Genomic DNA, 27,135 nt, shown 5'->3' on the forward strand with positions numbered 1-27,135 from the left:
CCTGGGTTAACCTAAAGGCTTTAAGAACTGGTATTCTAGTGCGTTGGGTACAGAGAATAAAGGGGGCAGATTTCCGGGCGTTGTAGAAAAGATTCAGGGCATTATGTACAGACAAGGATATGGAAGGATATGAGTACAGTTGAGATAAACCTAAGCGTTGGGTAACAATGAAAGTGATAGCATCACTGGAGGCACCGATTGAGCCGGTCTCGGCATTTATGGGGGGTGGAACAAAGGAACTATTTGAGGCAGTTTGAGAGGGACTTGGGGTTCTACAGTGAAATTGTATAATAAGAACTAACTGGAACAGCAATAGGCAAGGCATATTGACATGGGAGAGAGGCATAAAGGAATCACAGGTGTTATTAGAGAGAGCTAAGACAAAATGCTGGTAATGGCGATAAAGTTTGGGCTGAGGCTAAACAGAGTAAACAGGACAGGGTACCGTGTAAAGGAACAGTCCAGCAGGCATCAGCTGTGCAGCTGAGTGATCATAAGATCCAGTGAACAGCAATTTGTGAATCAGAGAGCAGTTCAGATTGGTGCTTCAGCACAGCGAGCAGGAAGCACGGTTGTAGTTTGCGTGTGTTTTAGCGGGCCGGGGCTAGCTAGATCCGGTGTTAAGGTCCAGTGATTCAGTTATTCCGGCAGAAAATCTGATGTTCTGGGTGAAAACCGCTAATGGTGGCTAATAGCAAGTAGCTAGTTAGCTGGCTGGCTAGTTTCAACTGGAGATTCTAGATAAAGGTGAGTAAATAATAGAATCCGTTCCACATTGAGTGAGGCGGGTTGCAGGAAAGTATATTTAGTAGAAGGATGAAAAGTGTGATAGGGAAATATACGTAAAATAAAAAAAAAATACAAGAAACAGGCTATTTACACGGACACACGAGAACACGACCGCACTGCTACGCTTATAAGCTTATAAATCCCGCTATGCCCTCCGACGAACCATCAAACAGGCAAAGAGTCAATACAGGACGTTGATCGAATCGTACTACACTGGCTCCGACAATCGTCGGATGTGGCAGGGCTTGCAAACTATTACATACTACAAAGGGGAAGCACAGCCGCGAGATGCCCAGTGACACGAGCCTACCAGACGAGCTACATTTCGTCTACGCTCGCATCGAGGCAAGTAACACTGAAGCATGCATGACAGCATCAGCTGTTCCGGACGACTGTGTGATCACGCTCTCCATAGCCAATGTGAGTAAGACATTTAAACAGGTCAACATTCACAAGGCCGCAGGGCCAGACGGATTCCCAGGATGTGTACTCCGAGCATGCGCTGACCAACTGGCAAGAGTCTTCACTGACATTTTCAACCTCTCCCTGTCTGAGTCTGTTTCAAGCAGACCACCATAGTCCCTGTGCCCAAGAACACTAAGGTAACCTGCCTAAATTCCTACCGACCCGTAGCACTCACGTCTGTAGCCATGAAGTGCTTTGAAAGGCTGGTCATGGCTCACATCAACACCATTATCCCAGAAACCCTAGACCCACTCAATTTGCATATCGCCTCAACAGATCCACAGATGATGCAATCTCTATTGCGCTCCACACTTCCCTTTTAGACCTGTACAAAAGGAACACCAATGTGAATGCTATTCATTGACTACAGCTCAGCGTTCAACACCATAGTGCCCACAAAGCTCATCACTAAGCTAAGGACCCTGGGACTAAACACTTCCCTCTGCAACTGGATCCTGGACTTCGTGACGGGCTGCCCCCAGGTGGAAAGGGTAGTAGGTAACAACACATCCGCCACGCTGATCCTCAACACGGGGGCCCCTCAGGGGTGCGTGCTCAGCCCCCTCCTGTACTCCCTGTTCACTCATGACTGCATGGCCAGGCACGACTCCAACACCATCATTAAGTTTGCCGATGACACAACAGTGGTAGGCCTGTCACCGACAACGACGAGACAGCCTATAGGGAGGAGGTCAGAGACCTGGCCGTGTGGTGCCAGGACAACAACCTCTCCCTCAATGTGATCAAGACAAAGGAGATGATTGTGGATTACAGGAAAAAGAAGAGGACCGAGCATGCCCCCATTCTCATCGACGGGGCTGTAGTGGAGCAGGTTGAGAGCTTCAAGTTCCTTGGTGTCCACATCACCAACGAACTATCATGGTCCAAACACACCAAGACAGTCTTGAAGAGGGGACGACAAAGCCTATTCCCCCTAAGGAGACTAAAAAGATTTGGCATGGGTCCTCAGATCCTCAAAAGCTGCACCATCAAGAGCATCCTTACTGGTTGCATCACTGCCTGGTATGGCAACTGCTCGGCCTCCGACCGCAAGGCACTACAGAGGGTAGTGCGTACGGCCCAGTACATCACTGGGGCCAAGCTTCCTGCCATCCAGGACCTCTATACCAGGCAGTGTCAGAGGAAGGCCCTAAAAATTGTCAAAGACTCCAGCCACCCTAGTCATAGACTGTTCTCTCTGCTACCGCATGGCAAGCGGTACCAGAGTGCCAAGTCTAGGTCCAAGAGGCTTCTAAACAGCTTCTACCCCCAAGCCATAAGACTCCTGAACATCTAATCAAATGGCTACCCAGACTATTTGCATTTATTATCTATGCATAGTCACTTTAATAACTCTACTTCCATGTACATATTACCTAAATTACCTCGACTAACCGGTGCCCCCACACATTAACTCGGTCCCGGTACCCCCTTAATTATTTGTTACTTTTATTTCTTTCTTTTTTTGGTATTCCTTCTTAAAACTGCATTGTTGGTTAAGGGCTTGTAAGTAAGCATTTCACTGTACCTGTTGTATTCGGCGCATTTGATAAATAAAATTTGATTTGATTTGGTATTGTGCTGGAGATAATGAAAAATGAGGAGAGGAAAGAAGCCCCTTATTAATTTGTCTGAGGAAACCATGGCTTGAATTATTTAGCATGACCTATTTGATGGATGCCAGAGAGCTGTGCTCCTCTTTATTATTTATTAATACACACTGAACAAAAATATCAACGCAACATGTAAAGTGTTGTTCCCATGTTTCATGAGCTGAAGTAAAAGATCCCAGAAATGTTCCATACGCACAAAAAAAATGTATTTCTGTCATTTTGGGCACAATTTTGTTTACATCCCTGTTAGTGAGCATTTCTCCTTTGCCAAGATGATCCATCCACCTGACCCGGTGTGGCATATCAAGAAGCTGATTAAACAGCATGATCATTACACAGGTGCACTTTGTGCTGGGGAAAATAAAAGGCTACTCTAAAATGTGCAGTTTTGTCACACAACACACAGATGTCTCAAGTTTTGAGGGAGCATGCAATTGGCATGCTGACTGCAGGAATGTCCACCAGAGCTGTTGCCAGAGAATTGAATGTTCATTTCATGGTTAATCGGTTTGCTGATATCAACATTGTGAACAGAGTGCCCCATGGTGGCGGTGGGGTTATGGTATGGGCAGGCATAAGCTACGGACAACAAACACAATTGCATTTTATTGATGGCAAGTTCAATGAACAGAGATACCGTGATGAGATCTTGAGGCCCATTGTCGTGCCATTCATCTGCCGCCATCACTTCATGTTTCAGCATGATAATGCACAGCCCCATGCTGCAAGGATCTGTACACAATTCCTGAATGCTGAAACTGCATACTCACCAGACATGTCACCCATTGAGCATGTTTGGGATGCTCTGGATTGACGTGTACGACAGCGTGTTACAGTTCCCGTCAATATCCAGAAACTTCGCACAGCCATTGAAGAGGAGTGGGACAACATTCCACAGGCCACAATCAACAGCCTGATCAACTCTATGTGAAGAAGATGTGTCGCGCTGCATGAGGCAAATGGTGGTCACACCAAATACTGACTGGTTTTCTGATCCACTCCCCTACTTTATTTTTTTTAAGGTATCTGTGACCAACAGGTGCATATCTTTATTCCCAGTCATGTGAAATCCATAGATTAGGGCATAATGAATGACTGTTTTCCTTATATGAACTGTAACTCAGTAAAATCTTTGAAATTGTTGCAAGAGAGAGAGAGAAAGAGAGATATTTTTCCCTCTTCAGTCACCATTACCAGACATGGCAAATGTGTTGTTTTCTGTGTGACTGTGAACTGATGTCCTTGAAATGGAATAGAGATCAATCAGAAGGCCTGATGTGTTGGGTAAAATGAGGCACTACTGAATAACAAAGTCTTTCCCCCAGAAACATGTACCTTGATTACCGGCATTGGGATTTCAAATCAGATAACAGCTTGTTGATTCTTGGGGATGATAATCTTCTCTCACACGTTAGAATACTGATAGCAGCAGGTATGTTTTCCACCCAGCTTCAGATAAATGACACCGTCTCCTAAAGAATCCAGCTCATCACACACTGTAATTGGCTTTAGCTCATAAGTAGAGATATCTGAGGACATGCAATGGCTTTGATTATCCTAGAGATAGCACTTGCATTTTGAAAATCACTTTCTAGTGTAGTAATGAGTGATTCATAGTCAATTGGCATGATTAATCTGTATGCCTTAATGACTCAGATCATTTTTGGCTTTTCTAATATAAAAGCACTCTCTCTCACACACACACACACACACACACACACACTAGTGCTGAGTGACTTTGAAAAACGACTGAAATTGTAATTTCGTCAGACAGCAGACAGCTAGCAGTAATAGGCAGTCACTACCTTCATTGGGGTTTTATTAATTGAATAATACATCTAATCAAATCAAATCAATGGAAATAGTCTGGGTAGCCATTGGATTAGCTGTTCAGGAGTCTTCTTGCTTGGGGGTAGAAGATGTTTAGAAGCCTTTTGGACCTAGACTTGGCGCTACGGTACCGCTTGCCGTGCGGTAGCAGAGAGAACAGTCTTTGACTAGGGTGGCTGGAGTCTTTGGCAATTTATAGGGCCTTCCTCTGACACCGCCTTGTATATAGGTTCTGGATGGCAGGAAGCTTGGCCCCAGTGATGTACTGGGCCGTACGCACTACCCTCTGTAGTGCCTTGCGGTCGGAGGCTGAGCAGTTGCCATACCAGGCAATGATGCAACCAGTCAGGATGCTCTCGATGGTGCAGCTGTATAACTTTCTGAGGATTTGAGGACCCATGCCAAATCTTTTCAGTCTCCTGAGGGGGAATAGGCTTTGTCGTGCCCTCTTCGCGACTGTCTTGGTGTGTTTGGACCATGAAAGTTTGTTGGTGATGTGGACACAGAGGAACTTGAAGCTCTCAACCTGTTCCACTACAGCCCCGTCGATGAGAATGGGTGTGTGCTCGGTCCTCCTTTTCCTGTAGTCCACAATCATCTCCTTTGTCTTGATCACATTGAGGGAGAGGTTGTTATCCTGGCACCACACGGCCAGGTCTCTGACCTCCTCCCTGTAGGCTGTCTCATCGTTGTCTGTGATCAGGCCTACCACTGTTGTGTCGTCGGCAAACTTAATGATGGTGTAGGAGTCGTGCTTGGCCATGCAGTCATGGGTGAACAGGGAGTACAGGAGGGGACTGAGCACACACCCCTGAGGGGCCCCGTGTTGAGGATCAGCGTGGCAGATGTGTTGTTACCTACCCTTACCACCTGGGAGCGGCCCATCAGGAAGTCCAGGATCCAGTTGCAGAGGGAGGTGTTTAGTCCCAGGGTCCTTAGCTTAGTGATGAGCTTCGTCATCATACTAAAAACAAATATATAAAATACACAACCAAAATATTTTATTTAAGTAATGATGGTTAGAGCCTAATAAGTGATAGTAATGGGCAGTCACCACCATCAATTGTTTTATTCTGTGTTGTTACAGTATTAAACCCACAATGCATTTATATTTAAAAAAAGGGATTATTTTTCAAAAAAATAAACCAAACCGACCTCAAAAAGCACTGATCGCTCAGCACTTACACACCCACACACGCACGCACACATTGTGTATGCACTGCATGAGCCACTGTATATGACGCTATAGTAACCTATTATTAACACTGTATATGGACGAAGACGGATCATCATCATCATCATCATGAGGATTGATAGTACAGCACCAGCAGCCTTAGTCACCCCAATTTGTACTTTCTCCTGTACCAACCTAGCAGTGTGCAAAGTCTCTTGGGCAAATCCTGTGAAAGCAACATAAGCCTTGCCACAGTATAACCCTCAAGGATATAGGCCAGAAACATGATCTCTCTCCCTTAGATTGATCACTTACTCATCTCTCTGTCATCTGGCCCCTGACTGGCCCCTGACTGGCCCATGACTGGCCCCTGACTGGCCCCTGACTGGCCCATGACTGGCCCATGGCTGGCTCCTGACTGGCCCCTGACTGGCCCCTGACTGGCCCATGACTCTACAGTGTAATATATCGTCTGTATTTCCTTCATACTGCATGTAACACCCTTATACTGTATCTAGTCCAACTAATTGTGTCCCAATGCTTTGCCTTCAATACTTTAGCCTAAAGTTAAGTCAATGCAATAATTTCCTTGTTTCAGATATTAGAATGAAAATCATTCTGTGTCTATTGACTTTTTGGCCCAATTATGTTGTTCTATTTTGTCCCTATAATTGCTGTGGGTATATGTGCTTCTTATTGGCTCCCTTTGTACAGGTGTCAACACATTACCCATAGCTAAATCCAGACTATAGGAGCTATAATTGCCATTTAAAGGAGTGTGGCCAAACAAAGGTACTTGAAACCCAGAGCTAAAATGAGGTGATTTTCATCGACCATCTTTCACAAAAACGTTTTAGTTGCTGACAGTAGAGGCTTTCATAATGTGAACAGGTTCCAGAGATATTGAACTTTTCTCTCTAGTTATTATCAGACATACTCAGAATTCAGCCTTTTGAAAATGTTACAGCTCTACTAGTCAGTGGTAGAAAAAGTGTCAAATTGTCATATTTGAGTAAAAGTAAAGAAAATTACTCAAGTAAGTTAGTCACCCAGTAAAATACTATTTGAGTAAAAGTATAAAATTATTTGGTTTTAAACATACTTGACTATCAAAAGTAAATATAATTGCTAAAGTATACTTAAGCATCAAAAGTAAAAGTAGAAATCATTTCAAAGTCCTTATATTAAGCAAACCAGACTGCACAATTTTCGTGTTTAAAAAAAAATTCACGGATAGCCAGGGGCACAATTCAACACTCAGACATAATTTACTAAATCATGATTTGTGTTTAGTTAGTCCACCAGATCAGAGGCAGTAGGGATGACCAGGGATGTTCTCTTGAGTGTGTGAATTGGACCATTTTCCTGTCCTGCTAAGCATTCAAAATGTAACGAGTACTTTTGGGTGTCAGGCAACATGTATGGAGTAAAAAGTACATTATGTTCTTTAGGAATGTAGTGAAGTAAAACTAAAAGTTGTCAAAAATATAAATGGTAAAGTACAGAAACCCCCAAAAATGACTTAAGTACTACTTTAAAGTATGTTTACTTAAGTACTTTACACCACTGCTACTAATTAAACTCAATTTGGCTGACATAATACAGCTGCAAGGTTTTCCAGTGAATTTCGACTTTTTAATTTTTTTAAATTCTCAACTCAAGCATAATTGCACCACACATGCTTGGCTCTGAATGCTTTTCCAGCTAGTTTTTTTGGAATGCATATGAAACATTACAATGCAAGAATGTTGATTCAACATACTTTTGCCCTGTGTACTATTTGTTTTAATGTTATTTTCCTCATGGCATGTATCCATTTCATGTTATTGTGTTCTGAGAATTGGCTTTTGTCTGCATTTCACAGAATGTACACAATGGATACACCTGACAAATTTAATATCAGTAAGCCAGGCTGGTGTCATTCATCCTCAATTGTTTTCAAGAGTTCTGAAAGAAAGACTCAATTAGAACTCTGGAGAACACATCAAAGAAAACAAAGAAGGAGATGCCTGGATAGAACAAGGCAAAGGACATGCTTGAAGATCCGCTTGCATGAAATGCTTGAAGATCCGCTTGCATGAAATGCTTGAAGATCTGCTTGCATGAAATGCTTGAAGATCTGCTTGCATGAAATGCTTGAAGATCCGCTTGCATGAAATGCTTGAAGATCTGCTTGCATGAAATGCTTGAAGATCCGCTTGCATGAAATGCTTGAAGATCCGCTTGCATGAAATGCTTGAAGATCCGCTTGCATGAAATGCTTGAAGATCCGCTTGCATGAAATGCTTGAAGATCCGCTTGCATGAAATGCTTGAAGATCTGCTTGCATGAAATGCTTGAAGATCCGCTTGCTTGAAATGCTTGAAGATCCACTTGCTTGTATTTAAAAAATGTATTTAACATTTTATTATGGATCCCCATTAGCTGCTGCCAAGGCAGCAGTTACTCTTCCTGGGGTCCAGTAAAAATTAAGGCAGTTCATACAATTTAAAAAACATTACAATACATTCACAAATTTCACAACACACTGTGTGCCCTCAGGCCCTTACTCCTCCACTACCACATATCTACAGTACAAAATCCATGTGTACGTGTGTGTGTATAGTGCGTATGTTATCGTGTGTGTGTGTGTGTGTGTGTGTGTGTGTGTATAGTGCGTATGTTATCGTGTGTGTGTATAGTGCGTATGTTATCGTGTGTGTGTGTGTGTGTGTGTGTATAGTGCGTATGTTATCGTGTGTGTGTGTGTGTGTATAGTGCGTATGTTATCGTGTGTGTATAGTGCGTATGTTATCGTGTGTGTGTGTGTGTGTGTGTGTGTGTGTGTATAGTGCGTATGTTATCGTGTGTGCTTGTGTCTGCGTCTATGTTTGTGTTGTGTCACAGTCCATTCTTCCTTGAGTGCCAAATGCTTGAAGATCCGCTTGCTTGAAATGCTTGAAGATCCATAAAATAAATGTAACATTTCATTCAGTTTGGTTATGATTTAATAACTTTCCTCAAAATAAATGTACATCTCATTTTCCTGTCTTTCTTTGGCACTCAAGGAAGGATGGAATGTTATGAACTGTTCTGGTTTTGTGATTGATGTTTGTGGCTGTTTGTTCCTAGAAATAAGAAATTGGATTTTGCCAGTTGTTTGTCTCGTATTAATCTGAACCAAGCTGTCGGATGCATGATTATGAGGCAGAGTACCAGACATCCAAAACATTTTCATTACTTGGTTGTTAATCTGTTTCAAACCCAATGTCAACGGTTATTCACCTGGTCTGAAGCATTTGAAGATGAATGGTAAGATCCAAGTCACCTTAACCTAGGCATAGTATACAGTAATGACATGTTTTTTTCTTCTTTCTGAAAACTGTTGAGTTGGTACAGTACAGTAGATCTAATTTCATTGCAGCTTCTCTGAGGCTGTATGCAGGACCCAGGCCGCCTACCCCTGTCTTGGGGCATTAAATTCAATCCGACGGGATAGAAGGGAACATCATTCTGTTGGCTGGTTTATTCTATTTCGTGGTAACGTGCTTAGGAGGGGGTCTATCTGCTGTTCCACTGATCTAAGTGATGCTTTGGGAGAACCTTCCTTCCTCACTAGAACGTCTGGCAGCACAACATTAATGGACTGTTGGATGGCTCTGATAGAGGTGCTTTATTCACATGCTATCATTCACTGTAAAAAATAATAGTAATATATATATATATATATATAGACACATATCGTCTAAAAATAATATTGCAATGTAACTATCAATTTTTTCTCCCCATCACTATTAAACACCTAACTGTTGTGCCTATGAGATACTGTGGCACCATAGGGCTTTGAGAGTACAGTGAGGGGGGGAAAAAAGTATTTGATCCCCTCCTGAGATGTGTGCAAACCTGGTGGCCAACTACAAGAAACGTCTGACCTCTGTGATTGCCAACAAGGGTTTTGCCACCAAGTACTAAGTCATGTTTTGCAGAGGGGTCAAATTCTTATTTCCCTCATTAAAATGCAAATCAATTTATAACATTTTTGACATGCGTTTTTCTGGATTTTGTTGTTGTTATTCTGTCTCTCACTGTTCAAATAAACCTACCATTAAAATTATAGACTGATCATGTCTTTGTCAGTGGGCAAACGTACAAAATCAGCAGGGGATCAAATGCTTTTTTTCCCTCACTGTACATGGGCACACAGTGGCTGCCCGCTCTTCTCTCTCATCAGTGTTTCCTCTCCTCTGCTGTTTGAAGTTCCAGTAGGTTTGATCATTAACGGCAGGTTGTGAAGTCAGACAGGCGGGGAGGAGGTCATGCAGTCCAATTTTCACGGGTGCCTTTCTGGGAGTGAAGTACGCTTTTGTTTTTACCCAGTACTCCAACTCCGTTAGTCAGTCCAGGACAGACTGGACCAACTTGACCCAGTTTGTGTCTGTGTGTGATGATGTCACTTGGCTCTCCTGGTCTCCTGTAAAGGTGGCTGCAGGTGGCAGCATCACTACAACACACAGGGATATCAAACCCCTCCATTCAGGGACAAGCAGGGGAGTTTGTCATGTCAGCAGTGGGCCGTACTCCCATGGCAGTCCCCGGTTTTATTGCTCCTCTCTCCCACCTCGCCTCATCGTCAAAGAACATTGAGCAATAAACTTAGAATATGCTCATGTACGTGATTTTTCTAGATGGCTATTATCACTGTGCTGTTGCTGAATACATTTTGTACTGTATGCCAAGTCTGGGCCAAGATCAATTTTCCATCTGACAGAAAAACCAAACGTATCTGTTTTTACAGTAGCTCCAGAGTGCTGCATGCAGACTGAATGGTGTAGGGCAAAATGAATAGAAAGTAACTGTAACAGAGGGATGTTTTAATTAGCCCTTTTGTCTTTTTCTCTGACCTCTACATGTTCTCTGAACAATGCTGAGACAGAAACCAGAACACACCAAAGTACTCCACACCCGTTTTTTTTTTTTTTTCTGTGTGTGTCTCCGAGGCATGCTTTGACAAATTCCCGCTAATGGTTTCCTGATAATGAGGCCTCCTGGAGAATTGAGGTCTGAACTCAACTCAGCCCCGTGGAAAGATCACGGCAGCTGCAGTGATGGCAGATTGCATACAGGCCAGAGGACTGATAGGTGAGAGGGGGATGACGGAGGGATGGGGATAGGAGAGAAGAAGTAACGTAGATAGTCGTGTGTGTGTGGTGCTCAGATAACAGAAGTAAAAAGTACTTTTTAGGTACATAGTATATACATCTGTTGTCATTGAGGTGAGGGAATATGCAGGATTCTGTAATACACATTGACTGTTGACCGGTACGGCCTATATTTTCATCCTCTGTTTTGTCAATATATCCTGCTTATCTGTAAATAGCTGACAGATGCTGAATAAGGACAGTTTTGTTCGTGAATAGCTGAACAATAATGTTGTGACCTTGTCTTTCATAATATTGACTCATACCTTGTATAATTTCCTCCTCTTTGAGCCTACTTGTAATAGTAGGCAAGAAAGGTTCTTTTTGCAGTCAATGCTGGTGGGGATTTTATTTTAATTTTTAATTTTATTTAACCTTCATTTTAGCAGGGAAATCCCATTGAGAGGGGAGCCTTGCCTGTACACAAATCATACAAATGTACAACATTTACAAAGACAACGCAAACAAATATATACGATATTTATATACTGTATCCAAACTGATCTGATTCATTATTACACAACCAACCAAGAGTCCCAGTCACAATGCACAGTTTTGTTAGTAGCACCGAATGGTTTTATGGTGAAAATGTTCAGTAGGCAGAGAAAAATACCCAATTTTCACATTGTGGAAAATCCTCAAGATAAATAGGGCAAATAATGAGAAACGTGAAGGACACAGGCGCGGTGTAAATTGTATAGCCGGTGCCTCGACTAGTGTCTGCATTATAATTCTATGGCACTTGGGAGAGGAGCGTTGCAGGCCACTCAAGCCACTTGTGAGGGCTGTCTCATGGGGGAATCTAATGTGTTTGGAGAGCATCTCTATTATCTCCAGGGGGGTGGGAGGCTGAGGTGGCCTGTGGAGCAGTCCTCTGGATGGGGCTACCATCCTCTCAGGTTTTCCCTCCACTCAGCACTACCTCATACATCATTACAGGTGCTCCTCACAAAAGCCTCTCACCCAGCCCTGAGTGGGAGCCAACCTGCACACTAAATGAAGATGGCTGTTTTTAATACATCAAAGCAATTTGGACCCGAATTAGTTCCTCATCATACAAATCAAATAAAACGTTATTTGTCACATGCTTCGTAAACAACAGGTGTAGACTAACAGTGAAATGCTAACTTACGGGCCTTTCCCAACAATACAGATATAAAAAACATATAAACAATTATAACACGAGGAATAAATACACAATGAGTAATGATAACTTGGTTATATACACGTGGTACCAGTACCGAGTCGATGTGCAGGTGTATGAGGTAATTGAGGTAGATATGTACATATAGTTTTGCGTAAAATGTCTAGGCAACATGATAGATAATAAACTGTTGCAGATAATAAAAAGGGTCAATGCAGATAGTCCTGGCAGCGATTTGGTTAACTATTTAACTAACTATTTAGCAGTCTTATGGCTTGCGGGGTAGAAGCTGTTCCGGGTCCTGTTGATTCCATACTTGGCGCATCGGTACCGCTCGCCATGCGGTAGCAAAGAGAACAGTCCATGACTTGGGTAGCCTTCCTCTGACACCGCCTGGTATAGAGGTCCTGGATGGCAGGGAGCTCGGCCCCAGTGATGTACTGGGCCTTCCTCTGACACCGCCTGGTATAGAGGTCCTGGATGGCAGGGAGCTCAGCCCCAGTGATGTACTGGGTCATACACACCACCCTCTGTAGCGCCTTGCGGTTGGATGCCTTGCAGTTCCCATACCAAGTGGTAAAACAGCCAGTCAAGATGCTGTCAATGGTGCAGCTGTATAACTTTTTGGTATCTGAAGGCCAAATCTTTTCAGCCTCCTGAGGGGGAAGAGGCATTGTCGTGTCTTCTTCACGACCTGCTCCACTACAGCCCCGTCGATGTGGATGGGGGAGTGCTCGGCCCTCCGTTTCCTGTAGTCCACGATCAGCTCCTTTGTCTTGCTGACATTGAGGGAGAGATTGTTATCCTGGCACCACACTGCCAGGTCACTTACCTCCTCCCTATACGCTGTCTCATCGTTGTCGGTGATCAGGCCTACCATCGTCGTTTCATCAGCAAACTTAATGATTGGTGTTGGAGCATGTGCAGCCACACAGTCATGGGTGAACGGGGGAGTACAGGAGAGGACTAAGCACGCACCCATGATGGGCCCCCGTGTTGAGGGTCAGAGTGGCGGATGTGTTACCTACCTTCACCACCTGGGGGTGGCCCGTCAGGGAGTCCAGGATCTGGTTGCAGACGGAGGTATTCAGTGCCAGAGTCCTGAGCTTAGTGATGAGCTTGGAGGGCACTATGGTGTTGAGAGGGCAGTGTGGAATGCAATAGAGCTTGTGTCATCCGAGGATCTGTTGGGGCGTTATGTGAATTGGAGTGGGTCCAGGGTGTCTGGGATGATGGTGTTGATGTGAGTGCTACGGGGCGATAGTCATTTAGACAAGTTACCTTGGCGTTCTTTGGCACAGGGACTATGGTTGTCTGCTTGAAACACGTAGGTATTGCAGGCTGGGTCAGGGAGAGGTTGAAAATGTCAGTGTAGGCACTTGCCAGCTGGTCCGCACATGCTCTGTGTACGCGTCCTGGTAATCTGGCTGGCCCATGCGGCCTTTTGAAGGTTAACCTGTTTAAAGGTTTTACTCACATTCGTCCAGAACGGCTGGTGCTCTCATGCATGGGTCAGTGTTGCTTGCCTCGAAGTGAGCATAGAGGACATTTAGCTCGTCTGGTAGGCTCGAGTGACTGGGCAGTTCGCGGCAGGGTTTCCCTTTGTAATCCTTGATAGTTTGCAAGTACTGTCACATCCGATGAGCGTCAGAGCCAGCTTAATAGGATTTGATCTTAGTCCTATATTAACGCTTTGCCTGTTTGATGGTTCAGTACATGTAACTGGAATTGTCCTATACAGTAGTAGGTGCTAGCGAAAACGACTGGAAAAAATCTATTTCCCTCACTCAAAATCAAGTCAGTTTTTGTTTTGCATTTGATGAAGTAGAGAGAGAAAACTAATAGAGAGGGCTTTAGTCATCATGCTGGTCCACCCAAGTTACTCCTGAGGCTGTGCTCAGGTCTGCTACAGCTGGGCTGCGGACGACTCTCTGAAGGTAAAAATACTCTATCCTATCTCCAAGAGCCTTTGCAAAAGGTCAAATAGCTAGAATTGCTTAAGGCACACCTGAGCATCCGTGGAGGGATTAGAGATACCTTAGTCTGAAGTTTAGTACAAAGAAAAAACGTCTCGAATCATCAAAAGGAATTATTGAAACACTGAAATGAAAATAACACGTAGTGAGAAGGTAGAGAAACTTTCACTGCCACTCGGTAATCAATCAGTGAAATGCCATACATGTATATTGAGTTCTCACCTTGAAATAACAGCTTCAGCTCAATTAAAAGCACTTTACCAGTTTGTCAGTTACATGACTCACTAGGCTCCAACAGAGAGGCTCTCTGTTAGTCTGGTTCCCTAGCCAGCCAGCTATGTGTCTGTCTGTCTGTCTGTCTAGCCAGGCTACCTCTGTTCTTCCAGAGACTACCGCCAGTCTGAGTGCCTGAAGGCACATCACAGCTCAGTTGATCCACAGCAAATCCTCAGGTACCCTCTACCTCTACCCACTGGTCTCTTTCTATTTAGAGCTTTCCTCTCCTCTCCTCTCTTCTTTCTCACCATAACCTGTCTTCCTCTCTTCCCCCTCCTTATGTAGCACTCTTTCTTTCTCCTTCCTCACATCCACTCTCCTATTCTATCCCTTGTTTTCTGGCAGGCTGCTCACTTCCACATCCTCTTCTACTTCCATATCCACTTCCTCTTCCACATCCTCTTCTACTTCCATATCCACTTCCACTTCCTCTTCCACATCCTCTTCTACTTCCATATCCACTTCCTCTTCCACTTCCTCTTCCACCTCCTCTTCTACTTCCATATCCACTTCCTCTTCCACATCCTCTTCTACTTCCATATCCACTTCCTCTTCCACATCCTCTTCTACTTCCATATCCACTTCCACTTCCTCTTCCACATCCTCTTCTACTTCCATATCCACTTCTACTTCCTCTTCCACCTCCTCTTCTACTTCCATATCCACTTCCTCTTCCACATCCTCTTCTACTTCCATATCCACTTCCTCTTCCACATCCTCTTCTACTTCCATATCCACTTCCACTTCCTCTTCCACATCCTCTTCTACTTCCATATCCACTTCCACTTCCTCTTCCACATCCTCTTCTACTTCCATATCCACTTCCACTTCCTCTTCCACATCCTCTTCTACTTCCATATCCACTTCCTCTTCCACATCCTCTTGCTCTTCCACCCAGGTGCATGTTCTCCTTTCTTTCCACCTCCCCATTTCTCATGTCCTTTACCTGTTGGACTAGCTCCTAACTCTCCCCACCCCTGTTGGACTAGCTCCTAACTATCCCCACCCCTGTTGGACTAGCTCCTAACTATCCCCACCCCTGTTGGACTAGCTCCTAACTATCCCCACCCCTGTTGGACTAGCTCCTAACTCTCCCCAGCAGGGCTCCCCACCCTCCAAGCAGCTACAATTAAACCATCAGGACCCATAGGTGTCTGTCCTGGGCCAGGCATAGTGTGTCATAGTGTGTCTGAATCACCGCTGGTATCACAGCTCTGGTCACAGTCACAACACCCTTTCAAATCCCTTTGTTTACAGGCAGATTAAGGCAGTGAGAGGTTTGCCCAATGTGGATTTAAGGATTAGTTTAAATTGAGTATGTGGATTGCTGCTGCCATGGTGAGCTTACAAGAGAGGTTTTCTCTCTTCATCTGGCACTGACTGGGGCACGTGTCCATTTATGATGTTCCTTTTCCCTTATTGAACTGTATCTTAAATCCCTCTGATGTTTACATGCCACTTTCCATAGAGGTGTGAGAATGTTCTCTCTCTCACTTTCTCTCAAGCAAAACACACACATAGTCACACACACAAGTTTTAAATGGATTAATGAGTCAATTAACACTCCTTATCCAGATGCATGAACTGTTTTCAAGTCCCTATGTTTACATTCATTATGTGCTGGGATGATGTGTGTTCTTGTAATTGAGAATAGAGTAGGCTTGAGGATCAATTTGTTATAGAATTGTTATTTCGGTACGTTTTTTCCATAGCGATGGAACTTAGGTTTACGAGTGTTTTTAACGAGGCATCTTTCCTACAACAGCCAAAGATGTAACATGCGTTTCCCAAAACACCACTCAGAGAACAGTTGCTAAGTGTGTGATGTAACATACGTTTCCCAGAACACCACTCAGAGAACAGTTGCTAAGTGTGTGATGTAACATACGTTTCCCAGAACACCACTCAGAGAACAGTTGCTAAGTGTGTGATGTAACATACGTTTCCCAGAACACCACTCAGAGAACAGTTGCTAAGTGTGTGATGTAACATACGTTTCCCAGAACACCACTCAGAGAACAGTTGCTAAGTGTGTGATGTAACATACGTTTCCCAGAACACCACTCAGAGAACAGTTGCTAAGTGTGTGATGTAACATACGTTTCCCAGAACACCACTCAGAGAACAGTTGCTAAGTGTGTGATGTAACATACGTTTCCCAGAACACCACTCAGAGAACAGTTGCTAAGTGTGTGATGTAACATACGTTTCCCAGAACACCACTCAGAGAACAGTTGCTAAGTGTGTGATGTAACATACGTTTCCCAGAACACCACTCAGAGAACAGTTGCTAAGTGTGTGATGTAACATACGTTTCCCAGAACACCACTCAGAGAACAGTTGCTAAGTGTGTGATGTAACATACGTTTCCCAGAACACCACTCAGAGAACAGTTGCTAAGTGTGTGATGTAACATACGTTTCCCAGAACACCACTCAGAGAACAGTTGCTAAGTGTGTGATGTAACATACGTTTCCCAGAACACCACTCAGAGAACAGTTGCTAAGTGTGTGATGTAACATACGTTTCCCAAAACACCACTCAGAGAACAGTTGCTAAGTGTGTGATGTAACATGCGTTTCCCAGAACACCACTCAGAGAACAGTTGCTAAGTGTGTCGTTGGAGCATGTAGATACTGATAGGATGGAGAGAAATGAAGGGCTGCTCTCAGGTCAGCTTTCTCAATTCAAATCTTACCTTAACATTAGAATTATTCCACAATACTGACGACGGATCAGCTCCTAGAGAGATATTATCACCTATGGCTGCAAATATTGAGGTGGCTTATTCTAATGCTTATAGCAGCGGTGCGTGGGTAAAATGACTGGGGAAGCCAAGCCAGGAAAGAATAGCCAGATTACAACCTATTTGTTGTGATAATTGCGTTGTTTGCTCTATAACCTGTTAGTTCATATGCCTTGCCACCGTGATATATAGGCCTAAAGGTCGAGACAATAAGAAGACACAGTGGCAGAATAAATTCAACCACACCTGTGTTTCATCACAAAACCGGAGAGCAACATCTCTCCGATGAAGTCCACACAAAACATATTGCATGTAACAAACAGTCACATGACCTACAGCATGGTCAAGCAAGTTAATGTTTCAGACATTTTCGGACCACTAAAACATCTGATTTAGAACCATGGAGCAATAGGCTGACGCAAGACAGCATCCATAAAGATGGGCTACACATGCAGAGACAGAAGGGGGCGCTGTTTCGCTCGCTCGCATGCTTTCTCCGGTGAGATACAGTCAGCCTCTTGCGAATTGAAGGAGAATTATGGAAAACAGAAAAAATACTTATTTTCTACGTAAATTTTTGGGGAAAGGCTGGCTTCCCTTGGCCTCCATCAATACGCGCCACTGAATGCTCACCCAATAAAAATGAACATGATTTGGCCCGTTCATAGCGCGCATTAGGCTACACATCATTAAATATATTGAGACAAATTACAGACGGTAGCCTACAGGTAGCAAAATAGAACTCAATTTATTGAACATGAAATGTTTTCAATATGAATGAAATAGGCCTATAGCCTATATTTACACTGAGTGTACAAAACATTAAGAACACCCGCTCTTTCAATGACAGACTGACCAGGTGAATTCAGGTGAACGCTATGGTGCCTTATTTATGTCACTTGTTAAATCCACTTCAATCAGTGTAGATGAAGGGGAGGAGACAGGTTAAAGAAGGATTTTTTTGCATCAAGACAATTGAGACATGGATTGTGTATGTGTGCCATTCAGAGGGTGAATGGGCAAGACAACAGATTTAAGGGCCTTTGAATGGGGTATGGTAGTAGGTGCCAGCCGCACCGGTTTGTGTCAAGAACTGCAACACTGCTTGGTTTTTCACACTCAACAATTTTCCGTGTGTATCAAGAATGGTCCCCCACCCAAGGACATCTAGCCAACTTGACACAACTGTGGGAAGCATTGGAGTCAACATGGGCCAGCATCCCTGTGGAACGCTTTCGGCACCTTGCAGAGTCCATCTCCCGGACCCCCGATGAATTGAGCAACTCAATATTAGGAAGATGTTTCTAATGTTTTGTACACTCAGTGAATATTTTAATGCAGTCATTTCAGGTTTCATTTGAAGCATCTTTTCGTCATTTGTTTGTATCAATTGCAAAGACATTGACAACTTTTTATTTGTTGTAGTCAACTTTGTTCTGAAGTTATCGGGAGTCACTGAGAGACGGATAAACCATGTGATTCTATGTTTAGCGGAGATCTTCTGTGTATAATGTGACGCGGGAGGGCAAAAAACCCATCTAACGACACATTTACCTGTTAGCCGTTAGATTACGAGGGTTTTGAAGTGCAACGTTAATAACGATGGTTTTCGGAAAAAGCTCTGAGATTTAACGATGCTCCTACGAAGGTTCTAACGATGAATTTAGCTTTAAGATGCTTTTGGGAAACCTGGTCCAGCTTGAAAGCTCTTTAATGAGAATCCTTAGTGCTCTTCATCTTGATAATTGCTACAATACCTCTTATAGCTTCACGTATCCCCGCCTTTGATGTTTTTGATCGGCTCTAACCTCTCCTCCTTAATGACGTTTCATCACTCGATCCACGTCTCTCTCTGCCCCGAGGCTCCATCATGAGTCTCTCCTGGCTTTCAATCTAATCGTTGACAGTCCAGCATGGATCCTCCTCACATCCTACTAAACACAATCCCATCCCTCCTTAATCTGTGACCACAAGTAAGGTTGGTCAGAGTCATAGTACACGAGAGACCTACATAAGATAAACTGGCCTTCATGTGTCATCATGACTCTCTCCTTGTCTACTGTTGACTGGGTTATTATTGTCAGTCCAGATGAGCGCCAGTGTTTACCACTTACCATGATGAGGCCTTTGTGAGTGTAAGTACTGCTGGTAATCAATGCCCAGAGTGGAGATTCCTCTTGATTATGTAAACACTTCAAATAAAACCTTATTAAAAATATGGATCTGCCCACAGCAAAAAGCTCAGTCAGTGGAATTAAAGACATACTCCGGGAACTTTGGTGACTTCCACTTTTTTGTAGTTCATACATGGATAATCTATGAACAGAATTACTGTTTTACCTCAATTAGCCACGAAATCCCAAGTTTTTCTGGAAGCTGTGCTGCGCCATTTTCCCTGAATTTTCCCCCACGTGGGCCAGCCCCCTAGCAATTTAAGTTCTAGCCAATTAGCTTCAGCCCCTCTCCATTTGACTGACAGCTAGGAAGATGCACACACAGCAGAGCGAGAGAGTGAGCAATGACGTGGTGGACATATCCGCACAGGTAGTGCAATGTTCGGGGACCACTTTTGGCTTATGAGCGCTACTTTCAGAGCTACTGGCTAAAAAAGTATACAAAAGTACCGGAGAATCTCTTTAAGACTAAATGTTCTAATGCTTCCTATGCAAGCTGTTATCAATAGATTTTTCCTTGTTTCCTGTCAAATAATTTAACTACAAAATGTTAAGAGAAAAGTAAAGTGTTTTTTCATACACTGCTTATCGGTTGTTAAAGTGTAACTAGGACAACTTCCTATAATAATAATAATAATAATAATAATATTTCCAACTTATGTCTGTGAGCTTCAAATAATAGTATTTTTGTACTATTCTTTTGTGCAGTTCACTTGAACCTGTTGCTGATGTATCAAAAAAGGAATCTTACTGTTTTGTTCTGTACAGAAGTCTACTATTTAATAAGGAGATGCATTATACTACCTGCTCTTTGAGTCCATCGTTTCCTGCTCCTCAGTAGCTGGTGTTGGGGAGGTGGTGGAGGCCCTGGCTGGGTTTGGCTGGGGAAGCACAGTCTCAGCCTCACAGACAGATGCAGAGTGGGCTGGTGTCACTGTGGAGCGTCTGGAAGGATGCCTCCTCCCTCCAGCAGAGCCTTCTAGCTATGCTTCTCTCTCTCTCTCTCTGTCTCTCTGTCTCTCTGTCTCTCTGTCTCTCTGTCTCTCTGTCTCTCTGTCTCCTCATTGTGTTAGTCAGAAAATAACTTACTCACCAAGTGATAATGAGCCTGAGACATGATGAGGATCCCCAGTCCTCGTCCCTCCTGCTGAGGCTGCCTGCTCACTGTGTGTGTGTGTGTGGGAGGGTGTGTTCGGACTGTGTTTTGACATGCTGAGACTGCCTGCTCACTGTGTGTGGGAGGGTGTGTTCGGACTGTGTTTTGACATGCTGAGACTGCCTGCTCACTGTGTGTGGGAGGGTGTGTTCGGACTGTGTTTTGACATGCTGAGACTGCCTGCTCACTGTGTGTGGGAGGGTGTGTTCGGACTGTGTTTTGACATGCTGAGACTGCCTGCTCACTGTGTGTGGGAGGGTGTGTTCGGACTGTGTTTTGACATGCTGAGACTGCCTGCTCACTGTGTGTGGGAGGGTGTGTTCGGACTGTGTTTTGACAGTGTAGTCAGTCAGGTGTTGATAAGTTTATGTGTATATCTTTAACCTCAGCAGGAGATGTGGAATGGGACAACTAAATCAATCCCAATGGGGCTCTCATTCTGTGTCGACATGACGTCTCCAAAATAGACGTGCACTGTTAAACGCTTGTATGGTGTATTTCTTTCCATTTCTTCAGAAACAGCATGGCTCTCACAGGCAGCATAAGGGATTACATGTCATTGTGTAGGAGGATAGGTGCTGAAGTTAAGAACCTTACCTAAGACAACACAGGATTTGAACCAGCATTTATCATCTTCAGTCTTCAGTCCAGTCCGTTTTACTCTGTCTTGCAGTTCAGTGCCGCATGAACTTAGTATTTTAGGAAGTGAACGTGTTACTTCGGTGTGTCTGGTTTCATGCTCCTTCTCTCTCTCTCGCTCTCGCTCCTCCCACCCCACGCTGTTGCCCCTAACAGGTGAGCGCCTCGACCTGAGCCAATCCCCTGGGAGCAGCAGCACCGGTTGCCGTGGAGATGGACATGAAGGAGCGTCCGCACCGCTCCCTGACCCGGGGCCGCTGCAGGAAGGACTTCCACCACGCCACGGCATCCCTGCAGCCTGAGGAGTGTCGTGTGGCCACCCAGAAGTCCTACAGCTCCAGCGAGACGCTTAAGGCCTACGACCGCGAAACGCACCTGCACTACGGGGGCTGCGTGGCTGAGCTGGTGCGCCACGAACACCAGGAGTACGTCCGCCAAGGTGAGCTCCACGTCTCTGTTTCTGTGGTTTTTTTGGGATTTTTTTCAATACATTCCTCCCATTTCACAGGGTCTTCCTATTAGCCGCTTGTCAGAGACTGCTGTCTCTTCCGCAGCGTGTGTTGTTGATAATGGTTCACTAAAGGGAACCTCCCACGGTCTGTGTCATGATGCGGGTCTCTCTTTTCAATCACCTGCGCTCCACGCTCTCCAAACCCCAGACTCACCTGGTCATCTGTAGCACTGTAGGATTTCACTCTACACAAGGATGAGGTTTTTTTTTTGGGGGGGAGAAGTGATGGATGGGAGTTTTAGGTTCTTTTCAGTTAATAGCGCCAGTCCAACCTTGCTTTGGGTGTCCACAGGGTGTGGATTATTCATTCTTCCTTCACGGGGTTGGACAAGCAATGACCCTTAACATTCTCTCTCAGAATATTCAGTAGCTAACTGCACCCTTTCTTATTCAATTTCACAGGATACTGAAACCCATGTATGGAACGCCATTTGGGTCATGCAAAAACAATTGCAAAAAGGCTTTTAACATTCCCGTCAGTTTGTCAATTAAAAACTGGGTGACAGATGCTTCTTAGATCGGATCCATACTAAAGCCCATCAATATAAATTTGAGCATGAAACCGTAATGACAGGTTGGGCCTGCTGCTACGTTGTAAAACATTATTGTATGCCAGTGGTCACCAACCGTTCGATCGCGATCAATTGCCAAGACTTTCCTAGTCAATCACCTTTTTTTTTTTTTTTTTTTGTCCAACGATAAAGCCTTGAGATCCTATTTTTTTATTAGTTTAACACAGTTTGCGGTATGTGCACTTGATTTAGCTGCCCTGCATGCTGGGTAGTCGGAGTATTCCCATTTTGAACCATTTCATGTGTCTAGAGGTACAAACTTTGTGTCTTTCTAATATTTCACGTTCTCTGGTCATACGTGGTTATAGAGCGACTTACAAATAGGTGCATTCACCTTATAGCCAGTGGGATAACCACTTTACATTGTTTTTTTTGTGTGTTTAAAAAAAATTATTTTTTCTATTTGTTTTAATTAATTTTTTTCATTTTGGGGTGGGTTGGAGTAAAGGGGGGGGGGGGGGTAGAAGGATTACTTTATCCTATCCCAGGTATTCCTTAAAGAGGTGGGGTTTCAAATGTCTCCGGAAGGTGGTGAGTGACTCCGCTGTCCTGGCGTCGTGAGGGAGCTTGTTCCACCATTGGGGTGCCAGAGCAGCGAACAGTTTTGACTGGGCTGAGCGGGAACTATGCCGGTATAAGAAAGATAGAAATGCAAATGGAGGAGGTGTTGTAGAAACATCTCAAGGATGATCAATGGAAACAGAATGCACCTGAGCTCAATTTAGAGTCTCATAGCATAGGGTCTGAATACTTATGTAAATATAATATTTCAGTTTTTAATGTTTTATAAATTTGCAGAAATTTCTAAAAACCTGTTTTGCTTTGTCATTATTGGGTATTATGTATAGATTGATGAAAAGAAAAAAACAATTTAAACCATTTTAGAATAAGGCTGTAGCGTAACAAAATGTGGAAAAAGTCAAGGGGTCTGAATACTTTCCGAATGCACTGTATTATGTCATGTTTCTTGTGGACCCCAGCAAGGTTATTAGGGTCTGGGAGGCGAGATAAGCTACGTCATGCACAGGCTGGGCTGCTTCTGGCCCGGACACTCAGCGGAGAGGGAGGCAGTCCTAATGGAATGGAATGCTGCTGGCTTCCTGCACCGAAAAAGTTCACATCTAGAAAGTCATTGAAACGTAACAAACTTCAGTTGGTCATAGTCATATCACCTTTTCTCCTTTCGTCCCCTAACAAACCATGGGAATTCATATCTAAACCATATTTTAAATGAAGGACACATTCGAATATCATTCTACTGGAGTCAAATGGATAACAAAAGTAATTCCCCAATCAAAGACGTTCAGTCGCAAGGCGGTTTTCCTAACACTTGTCTGTAACCGTTCAGTATTGTTGGTGGAAATTATAAATAATGATTGCTGCTGTATCTCAACTGTAAAATCGAAATGGTTAGATTCACTGTAATGTCATATTTTTAAAGGTGAAAGGTATTTCTTAGCCCTACAAAACACAAAACATCCTGAACGTTAAATGAAATTTTGGGCAAAAAGGCAAACTCAGCTCCATCATTCATTGAATCAGATGGCTCATTCATCACAAAACCCACTGATATTGCCAACTACTTTAATGATTTTTTAATTCCAAAAATGTCCACACATAGGCATGGCATGCCAGCAACAAATGCTGACACTACACATCCAAGTATAACTGACCGAATTATGAAAGACAAGCATTGTAATTTTGAATTCCGTAAAGTGAGTGTGGAAGAAGTGAAAAAAGTATTGTTGTCTATCAACAATGACAAGCCACTGGGGTCTGACAACTTGGATGGAAGATTACTGAGGATAATAGCGGACGATATTGCCACATCTTCAATCTAAGCCTACTAGAAAGTGTGTGCCCTCAAGCCTGGAGGGAAGGTAAAGTAATTCCACTACCCAAGAATAGTAAAGCCCCCTTTACTGGCTCAAATAGCCGACTAATCAACCTGTAACCAACCCTTAGTAAACCTTTGATTGTCTGAGAGAAATGTATGATAAAATGACTGTGGGAGCTGTCTTGTTAGACTTCAGTGCAGCTTTTGACTATCGATCATAGTCTGCTGATGGAATAACTGATGTGTTATGGCTTTACACCCCCTGCTATATTGTGGATAAAGAGTTACCTGTCTAACAGAACACTGAGGAAGCTTCTCCAACATAATCCAGGTAGAATCAGGAATTCCCCAGGGCAGCTATCTAGGTCCCTTACTTCACAATCCCCAAGTCAAGAACAGACTATGGGAGGCGCACAGTACTCCATAGAGCAGGGGTTGGCAACCTAATGCATGCATGCCAGCCTTGGCACGGCTTGGAAAGCCACCCCCCAAAAAAAAGATATCTATTTATTTTATTTTTTGGCGTGACGTGCTAAGCCTTGGCTGGACGTATGAGAATATAATTGAAATTGCATGCATTGGTTTCGAAATTGCATTGGTATTCACTGCAATGTTGTAGTTCCCAAGGTATGTCAAACCTGATTAGCCAATGGGCTTTCATGATTTTGCAGGAGTTTCATATTATTAGTTCAGTGCAAGACGACCCGCCTGACCTCTCCCGCCAAATTCAAAACCAAGGCAGCACTGAAGATGAGAGATTCGTTTTCACATGGCTAGCAGCTAGCAAGCCTTCTTTTGATATTTTAAAAAGTTCAGGGCGCAAAATGTCATCAGCAAAGAAAAATAAGGCAGATGTCCGCTCATTTATTGCCTCTTGGACAAAGGAATATAGATTTGTTTTACTGAAGGACCAGTCTGTTTGTGCTCTCTGTTGTAAAACTGTTGTTTGTCGGACATCAAATGTACGGCGTCATTTTGAAATGAAACATGAGAAAAACTTCAAGGATGAGGTGGACAAGGCTGACGGAATCAACAGGGCCATGTCCAGGTATGAAAAGCAAAGCGGTGTGTTTACAAATCTACATGCAGTCAAAAATCAAGCTACAGAGGGGAGCTACAAAGTTGCGCAATGCATTGCTAAACACTGAAAACCATTTACTAATGGGGAGTATGTCAAGGATGCTTTCCTTAGTAGTTCACAGACTTTTATTTGTTGGATTGCCTAACAAAGACAAAATAATCTCAAAGATAAAAATACATGCCTGTGTCTGCCAGAACTGTTGAAAGGCGCGTTACCGAGATGGTTGAAAATGTAAAGGAGCAGCAAACTGTAGCGTTAAAAGATGCACCTGGTGTGGCTCTTGATGAGAGTGTGGATGTGAATGACATTCCATGTCTGGCAGTTGTTGCAAGATACTGTGACTCAGAGCAGGTATGAGAGGAGCTGATGTGTCTAAAAGCCATGCGTGGTACTACTAATGGGGAAGATGTAGCAAAAGCCTTCACAGATCATTTTGAGGAGAGAAGTGTCGATATTAAAAACATATTAGCTATTACAACTGACGGTAACCCCCGCTATGGTGGGGAAACATAAAGGATTCGCAAAGCCGATTGAAAATAAGATTGGCCACCCCGTGGTTAACTGCAGTGTTGGAAAAAGTACCCTATTGTCATACTTGAGTAAAAGTAAAGATGCCTTAATAGAAAATGACTCAAGTAAAAGTGAAATACTACTTGAGTAAAAGTCTAAAAGTATTTGGTTTTAAATATACTTAAGTATCAACAGTAAATGTAATTGCTAAAATGTACTTAAGTATCAAAATAAAAAGTTAAAGTATAATTCATTTCAAATTCCTTATATTAAGTAAACCAGACGGCATTATTTTTTAATTTACGGATAACCAGGGGCACAACACTCAGACATAATTTACAAAGGAAGCATTTGTGTTTAGTGAATCCGCCAGATCAGGTAGTAGGGATGACCAGGGATGTTCTCTTGATAAGTGTGTGAATTGGACCATTTTCCTCTCCTGCTAAGCATTCAAAATGTAACAAGTACTTTTGGGTGTCAGGGAAATGTAGGGATTACAAAGTATATTCTTTTCTTTAGGAATGTAGTGAAGTAAAAGTAAAAGTAGTCAAAAATATAAATAGTAAAGTACAGATACCAAAAATCAACTACTTAAGTAGTACTTTAAAGTATTTTTACTTAAGTACTTTACACCACTGGTTAAACGTCAGTGTATCATTCACCAAGATAATCTGTGTTCCAAGATCAAGCCCGTGGTGCTAATGGACAGAGCCTCTGTTTAGCGAGTTCGATGGAATTCTTCAGTTTGTGGGAAATTTAGATATTCAATAGACACAATTAGTTGTAATGCGCAATATGAAAATCATAACTGGCACGAAGATAGCTAGAAATGGTAGGATAAATTGTAAATTGGCGACCCCTGACATAGAGCCATGGCTACATGTACAGAGCCTTGCAAAAGTATTCATCCCCCTTTGGCGTTTTTCCTATGTTGTTGCATTACAACCTGTAATTTAAATAGATTTTTATTTGGATTTCATGTAATGGACTTGCACAAAATAGTCAACATTTTGGTGAAGTGAAATGAAAAAAAATTACTTCTTCCAGAGATTTGAGAGTGGGACGGAGGTTCACCTTCCAGCAGGACGATGACCCTAAGCATACTGCTAAAGCAACACTCGAGTGGTTTAAGGGGAAACATTTAAATGTCTTGGAATGGCCTAGTCAAAGCCCAGACCTCAATCCAATTGAGAATCTGTGGTATGACTTAAAGATTGCTGTACACCAGCGGAACCCATCCAACTTGAAGGAGCTGGAGCAGTTTTGCCTTGAAGAATGGGCAAAAATCCCAGTGGCTAGATGTGCCAAGCGTATAGACATACCCCAAGAGACTTGCAGCTGTAATTGCTGCAAAAGGTGGCTCTAAAAAAAGTATTGGCTTTGGGGTGGTGAATAGTTATGCGCGCTCAAATTTTTAGTTTTTTTGTCTTATTTTTTGTTTGTTTCACACCAAAAAATTATTTTG

General features: G+C 43.3%; 1 protein-coding gene across 1 annotated transcript in view; it reads left to right on the forward strand.

Moving 5' to 3' along the window:
- The window catches only part of LOC121579155 (teneurin-2), a 337,282-nt gene that overhangs the window by 37,867 nt on the left and 272,280 nt on the right, over nucleotides 1-27,135 (forward strand). The window contains exon 2 of the mRNA XM_041893490.2: nucleotides 21,316-21,598. Coding sequence (XP_041749424.2) covers nucleotides 21,373-21,598 — 226 coding nt within the window. The 5' untranslated portion in view covers nucleotides 21,316-21,372. The remainder of the gene's footprint in view (nucleotides 1-21,315; nucleotides 21,599-27,135) is intronic.

Source organism: Coregonus clupeaformis, chromosome 13 (genome assembly GCF_020615455.1).
Source record: "Coregonus clupeaformis isolate EN_2021a chromosome 13, ASM2061545v1, whole genome shotgun sequence".
In the NCBI taxonomy this organism is placed as follows: domain Eukaryota; kingdom Metazoa; phylum Chordata; class Actinopteri; order Salmoniformes; family Salmonidae; genus Coregonus; species Coregonus clupeaformis.